This window comes from Panthera uncia (assembly GCF_023721935.1).
Source record: "Panthera uncia isolate 11264 chromosome C1 unlocalized genomic scaffold, Puncia_PCG_1.0 HiC_scaffold_4, whole genome shotgun sequence".
NCBI lineage: Eukaryota > Metazoa > Chordata > Mammalia > Carnivora > Felidae > Panthera > Panthera uncia.
Window position 1 is genome coordinate 9,449,647 of NW_026057585.1, and position 12,485 is coordinate 9,462,131.

General features: G+C 37.3%; 1 protein-coding gene across 10 annotated transcripts in view; it reads left to right on the top strand.

The window, feature by feature from the left end:
- PHTF1 (putative homeodomain transcription factor 1) overlaps positions 1-12,485 on the top strand; it is a 90,079-nt gene that overhangs the window by 20,752 nt on the left and 56,842 nt on the right. For 9 of the 10 annotated variants that reach the window (XR_007454975.1, XR_007454974.1, XR_007454976.1 and 6 more), the window contains exons 4-5: positions 7,773-7,842; positions 8,574-8,732. Coding sequence is in view for 2 of the 10 variants with exons in the window: in XM_049618397.1 (XP_049474354.1) it covers positions 7,773-7,842; positions 8,574-8,732 (229 nt within the window). In the remaining 8 variants the exon portion in view is untranslated. Of the gene's footprint in view, positions 1-7,772; positions 7,843-8,573; positions 8,733-12,485 lie in introns of those variants that run through there. The other variant, XM_049618399.1, reaches the window with a different exon arrangement.

Consider the following 12,485-nt stretch of genomic DNA (forward strand, 5'->3'; position numbering starts at 1 on the left):
ATTTAATTTAGAAGAATTTCCTGTCCAAAAAAGAGAAAATGAACTTCCTTGGGTAATAAGATAGATGTATATATGTAATACATTTGAGATAAATGGATAGTTTGATAGACATAGAGGTATATGAATGGTTATGAATATGCCATTGTCTTTTATTTATAACAGTAGCAAAACCCCTCAAATCTCATCAACATTTAGGCATGAACTTTGGAGTTCACTAGACTTAAATGTGTATTATCTTATCTTTGTTTTTCTGATTATTCAGTTCCCTACCTGTAAGAACATTGTTATGTCTCCACCTATTGTCATGGGACTTGCAGTGCCTTCCTGTGGGAGGAGAATCCTTCCCTGCCCCACAGATTTCCAGCTTGGCGAGTGGGGTGTGAGCAGAATGTGACCTTCCTTCCTTTGACCCAGTCCTGTCCTTTCTCATGCCTTTTCCATCCTGTGAGAAGCCGGAGTGCCAAAGCTGGGGTTTGAATTCTTCTGTGGCTTCATCTTCCCACTGACCCCACATTTTCGATTACCAAGACCTCTGGATTCTGTCTTGTAAAACTTTTGACGATGAATACTTTTCCCAATTTATGTTTCTAATTCCCTGGACTGATCTGTTTGCACTCTTCTGTCTGCACGCTGCTGCCTGCAGGCCAAATCCGCGGGAGCACTGCACTGCGGACCTCTGTGTTTTACATATTTATTGTCTGTGCCTTGGTCAGCTGTAGTGCAATTGTGGCTGAGGTCAGTAGTCGCCACAGAGATGGTGGAGTCTGCAAGGCCTACAATGCCGTCTGGCCTTTTACAGATAGTTTATCCACTCTTCATCTAAATTACTGGAACAGCTTTTTTTTTTTTTTTTTTTTTTTTTTTTTTTTTTTTTTAAAAACTCCGTTCTCTCTGCCCAGTGTCTCTTCAGCCCTCACATCACTGAAACCGTCTGGTTACTTTGTTCCTGTTTTAACATAAATGGTATTGTTTTTCTCCTATTTAAAGCTGTTTCCTGACTTCCTGGTACCCTTATAAAATACATACACACTCTTAACAAGTTATAATCTTCACAGCCTGGGTTCTTACCTTTCCTGCTTCTGTCTCGCCTTACCTTTACCCCTTTTCACTTCCACTCTCCTTTGGCTTTCTTGAACTTTCCTAAGTTTTTGTCATTCTATCTCTTATTTCTGGGTCTTCTCTTATGCTTACCTTTATTCTCCCTTGTGCTATGCCCCTTGTCTGTCTTTCCAGAGTCTCACACATCCTTAGGTCTCAGGTCAGATATTATTTTCTTTTGGAAATCTTTCTTTGACTTATAAATCTGACCGAGCGGCCCTTCGTGCATGTTCCAGTAGTGCTTTACTTGCCTTGTCGTTGTTTCGTTGTTCATCATCTCCCCTTAAATCGGGTGACTTCCTTCTGTGCCTGACTATAAAGTAATTTGATTCTCTCACGGGCAACGAGATGGAAATTTTAACACACTAAAAGATGGAGATGTGTTATCGGGTTTCCACTTGTCTTTTTTTTCCTGTTGAATACATTGATGGTCCAACAATATTGCAGCAATGCCTCCAGTACTTTTGTCCCTCTGCCTAAAAGGAGGAGCTCCACTGGTCAGGTGGTTCTGATCCTTGGCGGGGTTGCACAGTTATGTCGGGGGCAGCGGGTGGAGAGGCTGTAGCAGGGGCTGCGCAGAGAATTTCCAGGGCACCTTTCTGGCAACTAGGGCAGGGCTGTCCTGCTTCTCTCCTGCGATCTTTCTCCCGGGTTCTTAGGGTAGAGGTGGCGTCCACTAAGGAAACTCACTCACATCTCCCAGAGCTTAATCCCACTGAACCTTCCAGAGGCAAGCAGTCTCGCTTGATCTCAAAAGATCCTCTCCCTACATTGATTTGGAATGCATTTTGTACCAGTTAATGAGGGGCAGGGTATGTAGTGGTTTGGAAGGAAAATGACTGGGGTAGAATCTCTGTGCCTGGTCTCCTCCTCAGTAAAGCAAGGGTAATCAGAGGTACCTGTCTCACAGGACAGTTCTGAGGATTAAATGAGTTAAACAAGTTAATGTAAGTATATGTAAAGTGCTTAGAATAGAGCTTGGTGCATATTTCCTCTTACTGTATTATACTATGGAAAGTGTAGGATAAAGCAGAAAAATCCTATACTATGGAATGTGTAGGATAAAGCAGAAAAATCCTAAAAGCATGGCACGTGTTTTTTTATTCTTCCTCTGCATAAACAAGTACAGAGGATTGTGGTGGCTTTCTCATGTCTCTCAAGAACAGGGGTCATAAGTTTATTAATGACTTCTCTCCCTTTAGGACAGAAAAAATGGTAAGGGAGGTTCAGGGGGCATTTTCCTGAGCAACCCTCATACGTTGGCTTTATCGTCTAATTCTATAGTGTACACTTTTTGAAGATAGAGCTATGTTTTGACTTATTGCTGTATACCTAGCTCAGGTGGAGTATCTAGCACATAAAGGCACATGTTGAATATTTGTTGACTAAGTGAACGAATGAATGTATTTCTGTTGCTAAGGGAGGTTTTCGTAGTTTGGTAATTGTCTCCAGTTAATACTAACTCTAATTCTATAATGTTAAAGGTGAAAAGTCTAAAAAGCAAAGGAAGCAGAAAAATTCATTTGCCTCTAAAGTTAAGGCACTTAAAGCTTCTTTAGTTGGAATTGTACTGATGCAAATGTCCACAGGGTCTTTGTCCGTTAGAATACAATGCAGTGATGTTTTTACTTTTGAAATTTTAATTTCTGCTTTTGAATATAGCCAAGATAATTATTATTCCCATGGATATTATGTAGATTTCAAAAATTAGTGCATGTGTTTTTTAAAGGATTGTTTCTCTGAAATGTCTAACTTTCAAAATTTGATTTCTTCCAAGATTTAATTTCATTACATTTAAGGTTTTAGAACATTCTTCTGTAAAATCTATAGTTTGTAGTTGAACTATATAGAAACATAGGATCCACTTGTTTGGGTGGATGGAACTAGAGGGTATTAAGCTAACCATAGTAAGTCAGAGAAAGACAGATACCATATGATTTCACTCATGTGGAATTTAAGGTACAAAACAGATGAACATAGGGAAGGGAAGCAAAAATAATACAAAAACAGGGAGGGGGACAAAACATGAGAGACTCTTAAATATGGAGAACAAACTGAGGGTTGCTAGAGGGGTTGTGGGAGGGGGGATGGGCTAAACGGGCAAGGGGCATTAAGGAGGACACTTGTTGGGATGAGCACTGGGTGTTATATGTAGGGGATGAATCACTGGATTCTACTCCCAAAATCATTATTGCACTATATGCTAACTAAATTAATTAATTAATTTAAAAAAGCTAGAAACATTGCATCACCCCCAAAAAAGATGACTACATTTATTTAAACAGAGCTGAAGATCAATACTGGCTCAATGTCTAAAATTGGGAAATAGCAAATGGCTGTAACCTTTAATTTTTACTTTAATTTTAAAGGTTAAATACCTAATTTTTAAAACTTGTTTAGCATTTATATATGTTGATTATGAAATTAAAATCCATCTTTTAAAAGTTTTGAAGTAGTGAAATAAAACTTTTAGGCAAACCAGGAGTTTAAAACACAAAAGATAATTCACAAACTTGATTCATAATATACAGCAAGGTTATTAGGGTTTGTAAGCCCTGAGTTTTTCCTGTAAAAAACTGTTGTCTATATGTTAATAAAATTGAGTAAATGCCATCTCTTTGGAGCAATAATGATTAATTTAAGAAACATTAGAAACTTGGAGATGTAGCAAGTACTCTATAAAAGTCCATGCATTTTTATCTTTTAGGAGAAATGAATATATGTCTAATAACATCACAAATTAAGCTGCTTTAATTTGAGGTGGTAGATGATAAAGGCCCTGAAAGGATTCTTTCTTCATGCCCTGAAAAAAAGTTTAGGACTAGATTTTTGGTTAAATGTGGTAGATTAGCCATACACATTTATAATCTCTCCCTTCTGAATCACCACTAAGTTACATGAAAGGAATCCATAAAGGGGTTGTATAGAATGGGTACCTCCCCAAAGTCAAGGAAAAAGATTGAGGAGGAAGGTCTCAGCAAATGAGAAATCTACATATATTTGGAAGATAAAAAATGAATGGAAGAGAGTGTCAGGAGAGCATAGGAGAATGCCAGTTGGCCTGCAAAGCTCCCCAGAGAGGCTTAGGACTTGAATGCACCAAGGTTCTATGTGAGGCAGAGGTGAGCCACAGGGCTAAAAATAGGGGATTAAATGACCTTTGTATACAGAGAGGTTGGACCTCCAGTCTTCTCATCAATCCCTTAAAGACAGGCAACAGTGCCCCTTATGAAGGAGACCACTGGTATTCTGAGAAAATTCATTGGAGAGGGTCTGTGGACAGCGAAGAGCAGGGAAGAATCATACTAAAACCAGAATTGTGACCCCCCCCCCACATTGGTTTAATCTCAGAACTTCCACCACAGAAATCTGTAGCCTTCCTATCCCTCCAGATATGGACATTGGGTGATTCCCTCTAGCTGGTTGATTACACTGAAGTGAAACCCCAAATCTATAAGCTATGCTCATATACACAGAGCTTCCAATAAGTTTTAAAGAATTTCTAGACATATCGGATAAAGAGTTAGTATCCAAAATCTATAAAGAGTTTACCAAACTCAGTACCTGAAAAACAAATAATCCGGTGAAGAAATGGGCAGACGACATGAATAGACACTTTCCAAAGAAGACATCCAGATGCCCAGCAGATACATGAAAAGATGCTCAACATTTGCTCATCATCAGGGAAATACAAATCAAAACCACATTGAGATACCACTTCACACCGGTCAGAGTGGCTAAAATGAACAACCCAGGAAACAGATGTTGGCGAGGATGTGGAGAAACGGGAACCCTCCCACTGTTGGTGGGAATGCAAACTGGTGCAACTGCTCTGGAAAACAGAATGGAGGTTCCTTAAAGAATTAAAAATAGAACTACCTTATGACCCAACAATAGCAGTACTAGGAATTTATCCAAAGGATACAGGAGTGCTGATTCATAGGGGCACATGTACCCTAATGTTTACAGCAGCACTGTCAACAATAGCCAAATTATGGAAAGAGCCTAAATGTCCATCAACTGATGAATGGATAAAGAAGATGTGGTTTATATATATAGTGGAATACTACATGGCAATGAGAAAGAATGAAATCTTGCCATTTGCAGAAATGTGGATGGAACTGGAGGGTATTATGCTAAGTGAAATAAATCAGGCAGAGAAAGATATCATATATTTTCACTCATATGTGGAACTGGAGAAACTTAACAGAAGACCATGGGGGAAGGGAAGGGGAAAAAATAGTTTCAAACAGAGAGGGAGGCAAATCACAAGAGACTCTTATAAGAGAACAAAGAGAACATAAGAGAACAAACTGAGGGTTGATTGGGGGTGCTGGGGAGAGGGGAAAACGGTTGATGGGCATTGAGGAGGGCACTTGTTGGGATGAGCACTGGGTGTTGTATGTAAACGATGAATCATGGGAATCTATTCCCAAAGCCAAGAGCACACCGTATACACCGTATATTAGCTAACTTGACAATAAATTATATTAAAAAAAAATTTCTGTTGAAGTAAAACGTGCTCAGGAAATATGGATATACTTATATGTATATAACAGAATTTTCAAGGTACAGATTGAGGAATTTCCACAAACTGAACGTAACCGTGTAACAAGCACTAAGATCAAGAGATGGATAATTAGCAGTACCATAGAAGCTTCCCTCACATACTGTTCCAGTCACTGTTACCAGCAGAGGTATACCAGTATCCCAACTGCTAGTGCTATAGATTAATTTTACCTTTTTGAACTTTATATAAGTGAAATTATACAGTACATACATTTTTTAATCTAATGTGTTCTGTTCAGTGTTATGTTTGTGAGATTCATTCATGTCGTTGTATAATTATAGTTTATTTAGCACAACACTACAATTACCCATTCTGCTATTGATGGGCAACATATGAGTGTTGATGGGTAGTTTCCAATTTGGGGCTCTTACAAATAATTCTTCTATGAACATTTTATACACATTATTTGGTGAAATACATACACATTTGTCTTGGGTATAAACCTTGAAGTAGAATACTTAGTCCATCAGGTTTTCAGCACCTCATTCTAGTATATAAGGAAACAGCCGATGCTTATTAGATATTTGACTAAATCCCCAAAGTAAAAGAGAATAGAAAGGAATGAACCCAAAGAGTCAAAATGAAAAATTTAATAGAGAAATTTGAGGAAATTTCTGGAAAGCAGAATAAAAAGACAAAAGAGGTAGAAAATAGAAGAGAAAGTTAAGTCTTAGAGGGAAGAAATATGAAAATAAATTATAGGAAAACTTCCTTAAAGCTGAAAGACATTGATTTCCGTATAGAAGGGATTTTTCAGCACAATAGATGTAAAAGACTCCTATCAAGGCACATCATTCTGAAATTTCTGAACACCATGAATAAAGTGGAGATTCAGAGGAAAGAAACAATTCATGCTCAAAGGATCAGGAATCAGAAATGCACTGGAGTTTGCAACAGCAACATTGGAAGCTAGAAAACAGAACGTCTTAATTCCTGAAGGAAAATTGTTAACAACTTTGAATTTTACACCTAGTGTAACCTTTAATTAGGCATAAGGGTAGACTGAATTCATTTTCAGACATGTAAGGATTAAAAAAGTTATCTTCTGTGACCCCTTTCTCAGGAAGCATGTGAAGGATGTGCTTCAGGAAGACAGGTGTAGGAGCTAGAGATTCACCGCAGAGGTGAAGGGGGTTGTCAGAGTGAGAGTGAGAAGTCCTGCATTACAGTCAGCTGTGCAGCAGGCCTGGAGAGCAACTAATCTGATTACAACATGAAGATAGAAGGTTCTGGGAAGGGTCTTTCCAAAAAAAAAAAATTTTTTTTTTAAGAAATAAAAGACTTTGATTAATTTTCTGGCATTTGAGTATTTGAAAATGATAAATATTTTAACCGACCATGAATAAAAATATAAAATATGGCTTACAGGGAATATTTCATGATGATCATAACTATTGATTACTGATTTATCAAAAATGAATATAACTACATTGTAAGGATATATGTTTCAGGGGTGGAAGTTAGGATGTGGGGATTAGCTGTATAAGAGAACTAAATTCTTACATGCTGTATTAGGAATTGGTAAATTATTTTTTGAATCAATAAATGAAATAATGGCAGTATAAACATATTATTTAGAAGTATGGAAGTAAATACCAAGAGAAATAGTTAAAAAAAAAAAAAGGATGAAAGTTATTTGTTTTTGATGAGAGGAGGGGCGGGGTGGGGGGGGGGGGGGAAATGGGGGGGGCGATTTTTTGTACTTACTGACCTTTGGGTTGTGTTGGATTTTTTTTTATTTTTTTTATTTAAAATTTCTTTTTTTTTTTTTTTTTAAAAAAAAAAAAAACCAGAACATTACTAGGCTCCACACCCAATGTGGGGCTTGAACTTGTGACCTCAAGATTAAGAGTCACATGCTCTATGCCTGAGCCAGCCAGGTGGCCCTATTGTTGGATCATTTTAAAAAGTGGTAAAAGTATATTTTTTGTATTACTTGATAAACTAAAAACTAAAACATTAATGATAAGTTCTTTTAAGGAACATTAGGATTAAAGTGTCCCCGTTAAAAGGGAGTCATAAAGAAAAAAAAAATGTGAGTTTACCTTTTGTATTTAAAAGAGCTTTTTAGCCTTATCTCTGGTTTTGTTTTGTTTTATTCTAGGGCTTCAAAAACAAACCAAAAAAGATGGGTCACATAAAACCAGACTTGATTGACGTGGACTTAATCAGAGGTGAGTTCCAACTTTGGCTCATTTCTTATGTATATTATTATATTATTTCATAGTGGTGCTAGATATTATCTTCCCTTTATGATGGTACTTTAATCTCCAAAAGGAATATTCTTCCCTCATTCAGGCCTTAGGATTTTTTCCCCTTTGCTTTGGTACTGTGTGGCTATATAAATTATATATATGGTGTCCATAAGCGTAAATTATATACATGGTGTCCATAAGGGTAAAAAAGGGATGAACTTGGAAATTGCTGTTGTGTAATTGAGAAAAATATACTGTATAACATTCATGTAAGCCTGATTTATTTTGAGCTCCTGTCCTAGTGATTGAGGCAAGGAGTTATATTTAATGAACATCTGAGAGGATTCTTTTTATTTTTTTTGTTATTCTTTTTAATGTTTTTATTTATTTTTGAGACAGAGAGAGACAGAGCATGAGCAGGGGAGGGGAAGAGAGAGAGGGAGACACAGAATCTGAAGCAGGCTCCAGGCTCTGAGCTGTCAGCACAGAGCCCGACGCGGGGCTCGAACTCACAGACTGTGAGATCATGACCTGAGCCGAAGTCGGACGCTCAACCGACTGAGCCACCCAGGCGCCCCGAGAGGATTCTTTCTAACTGAACTGGTTATGTGTTGATTTTTACTCTCAGCTGTTTTTAATATAGTGTTACAAGGAAGCATTACTATAGTATATGTAAATGTTTGATGTTTTGTTTTATTGTATATTTAAAGGCTCAACATTTGCCAAAGCCAAACCTGAAATTCCGTGGACATCTCTGACTCGAAAGGGGCTTGTTCGAGTTGTCTTTTTCCCGTTGTTCAGCAATTGGTGGATTCAGGTTACCTCTTTAAGAATCTTTGTTTGGCTGCTACTGCTTTACCTCATGCAAGGTAATTGGAGGGGTGGAATAAATTATGACAGGTTTTTTTGTTTTGTTTTGGTTTTTTGCTGCTTTTGCTATTAGATGATGCAGACCTTACTGTTCTTAGTTTTACCCTTCCTTCAAGAGTTTAAAGTACAAAGAAATGAAGGAACGTACACCATTTGGGGATCATCTTCGATTTATTAGCTCACAGAGAGCAAACATGATTGTCTAACTCTCTTCTCTTGAATTTCTTTCTACCCGTCTTGCTGGCCAGGCCTTTTCAATCTTTTCTTCTGTGTGACCTTTGAATATTGGATTACCTCAAGATTGGATCCTGGATTCTCTTTTCTAGGTACTCTCGTCAAGCCCCATTGCTTTAAAATAGCTGATCAACTGGTAATTCTCAAATTTATATCTCCAGGCCAGATCTCTCTGCTGAACTTCAGACTTATAAATCCAACTGCCTGCTTTTAGGCATTTCTGTATAGAGATTTAACAGGTATCTTGAACCTAATCCTATCCAAAATGGACCTCTGGATTTTTTTTTTCATCATAGTCCACGACGCTAGCATCACTTTGCCTAGACCACTGGAATAATGTCTACTCTGAGCCTTCTTTCTACCAACCATTATTTTTACAGCAACTAGACAAATCTTTTACAGTAGAATTCATATCATGTCATTTTCCTGGTTAAAACTCTTGAGAGATTTCTCATTGCCCTTGGAGTAAAAATCCAGACTCCTCACCACGGCTTCAGTGCCCTACGTGGTCTGTTCCCTGCTGACTTCTTAGAGGTCGTGTCTTACTGCTCTCCTCCTTGCTTGCTGTAGGCATACTGGCCCTTTTTCTGTGCTTCATACAGAACTCTGCATTCTGTTTGAAGGCTATCTTTTTTCTCATCTTTAGGATCTGAACTCAGATGGAACTTTCATAGAGAGGGCAGCCCTATCTGTACCTTCTAATTTTTTTTTTTTAATGCTTATTCATTTTTGAGAGAGACGAGTGCAAGGGGGGAGGGGCAGAGAGAGAAGGAGATAGAATCTGAAGCAGGCTCCAGGCTCCGAGCTGTCAGCACCAAGCCCGAAGTGGGGCTAGAACCCACAAACCTCGAGATCATGTTCTTGGACGCTCAACCAACTGAGCCATGCAAGTGCCCCATGTACCTTCTAAATAGTCCTACCATTCCCCAGGAATCTATTTTAATTTCTTTTTTTTTTAAATTTTTTTTAAATTTTTTAATGTTTTTATTTATTTCTGAGACAGAGAGAAACAGAGCATGAGCAGGGGAGGGGCAGAGAGAGAGAGAGGGAGACACAGAATCCGAAGCAGGCTCCAGGGTCTGAACTGTCAGTACAGAGCCTGACGCGGGGCTTGAACTCATGGACTGTGAGATCATGACCTGAGCTGAAGTCAGACGCTTAACCGACTGAGTCACCCAGGCGCCCCTCTATTTTAATTTCTGTATTCCACAACTACCTGATGTTGACGTTTCTCTTCTACATTCAGGGACCCAGCACATTCTCTTTACCACTATATGGCCACTGCCTACCAGGAATACTTTCTGAAAGGGGACCATGTATATACTATGGTTATACCTAAGCAAAAAAGACATGAATTAGAACAGAGTAGGTGAAGGTTGGGTTAGGGTGGAAGGATTTGGGGTGACTTTTATTTTATCTGTGTCAGTTTTTTTGAATTAACTTATAGTGGGAAAGATAAATCTATGAATTTATGGATCTGTAAGTTCAGTTTTCTAAAGTTGTGACAATGCTGTCCAATAGAATTTTGATGATGCTAGAAGTGTTCTATGTCTCACTACCCAGTGCAGTAGCTGTTAGTCATGTGTGGTTTTTGTGAGTACTCGCAATGTGGTTAGTGTGACTAAGGAACTGAATTTTAATTTTATTTAATTGTAAATAAATAGCTGTCATTTTAATGGCTGCATAATATTCCATCATATGAATACACTGTCATTTAAAATGATCGTTTTCATGTCTATGTGAGTCTCTCATATGGATTTACCATAAATACTTTTTATAGCTACTTAGTATTCCATTATATAAAAGTATCATAATTTAAATAACTTTCCATATTATGAACATTTAGATTATTCCTGGGTTTTTATCCCTATTAATAATGCCATCATGAACAAAATTTTCCATATTTTATATTATTTCCTTAGAATTTATTCTCTGAAATAGAATTAAGAGATTGAAGAATGTAAACATTTTAAGGCTTTTAGTACATAAAATGAAATTGCTGGGGCACACTTCTTTTTGGAAAGTAGTGGATGACAGTGCTTGTCTTAGCACAATCTGACTATCATTATTATAATTTTAAAAAATGTTACCTAATTGAATGTACAAAAAAAATTGTGTGTTACTCATATAGTTTGCATTTTTTGGTTGCTTATAAAAATGAACTTGTAAATGTTTTTCCACATGTTATTGAAGAATTTAAATTATATATATTAATTTTCATATATGCCATGGTCTATTTCTAAACTACATATTCTGCCCCATCAGAATCTGTAGTTATTCTGGTTATTCTCGTATCTGTACCACATTTCTTTAATTATTATTGTTGTTTAGTATGTAGTAACATTGAGTAGTATTCCTTTTCAGCATTTCTCAGATGTTTTTACTTGCTTACTTTTTCAAAATAATTTAGAATTATTTTATCCTAATCAAAACGAAAAACTAATTTGGAATTAGACTGTAACTTCCCCCTTCCCATGAAGATTTTGATATATTTAGGGGGAGTGGGGAGAAAATTGATATATTTCACCTTTTAATCAAGTCTTCTGTTACATCTCTATTTATTAAAGCTTTGTAGGATTTTTAGTTCTTAGATCTTCCTAAAGTTTTTTTTTTTTTAATTAATTTTTTTTTTTAACGTTTATTTATTTTTGAGACAGAGAGAGACAGAGCATGAACGGGGGAGGGTCAGAGAGAGGGAGACACAGAATCTGAAACAGGCTCCGAGCTGTCAGCACAGAGCCCGACGCGGGGCTAGAACTCACGGACCACGAGATCATGACCTGAGCCGAAGTCAACCGTTTAACTGACTGAGCCACCCAGGCGCCCCTTCCTAAAGTTTTTTAGGAAGATTTTTTAATCCAGTAAAATATATATAACATATACTTTACCATCTTCACCGTTTTTACATATACAGTCGGTGGCATTAAGTCCATTTACATTGTTAGGCAACCATCACTGCCGTCCATCTCCAGAACTTTTTTCATCTTTCCAAACTGAGACATAGAACAATAATTCCCCAATTCCTCCCCTCTTGGGCTCCGGGCAACCATTCTACTTTCTCTCTGAACTCTACTTTCACAGTTCCTCTGTGACTACCTAGAGTAGTCTGGGTACCTCATGTAAGTAGAACATTGCAGTATTTGTCCTCTTGAGCCTGGCTTATTTCACTTAGCATAATGTTTTCAAGGTTCATCCATATGTAGCACATGTATTTCCTTCCTTTTGAAGGGTAAATAAGAATCCATTATGTGTATATCCCATATTTCATTTAAATATTCATCCATCAATGGACACTGGGTACTTCTACATTAAAGTAAAATATTTATGTGTTTATTTTTGTTGTTGCTGCTGCAGATATGATACTTTTTATTTTATAAATTTCAACTGGTTAGTGCTGTTACATTTGAAGGCTGTTTATGTTTAAAATTGTTATAACCAGCCTCTTTATTAACCTCTCATTAATTTGAATAGTTTTTCAGTGCTCCTCTCAGATTTTCTTATTATACAACCATGTTTTT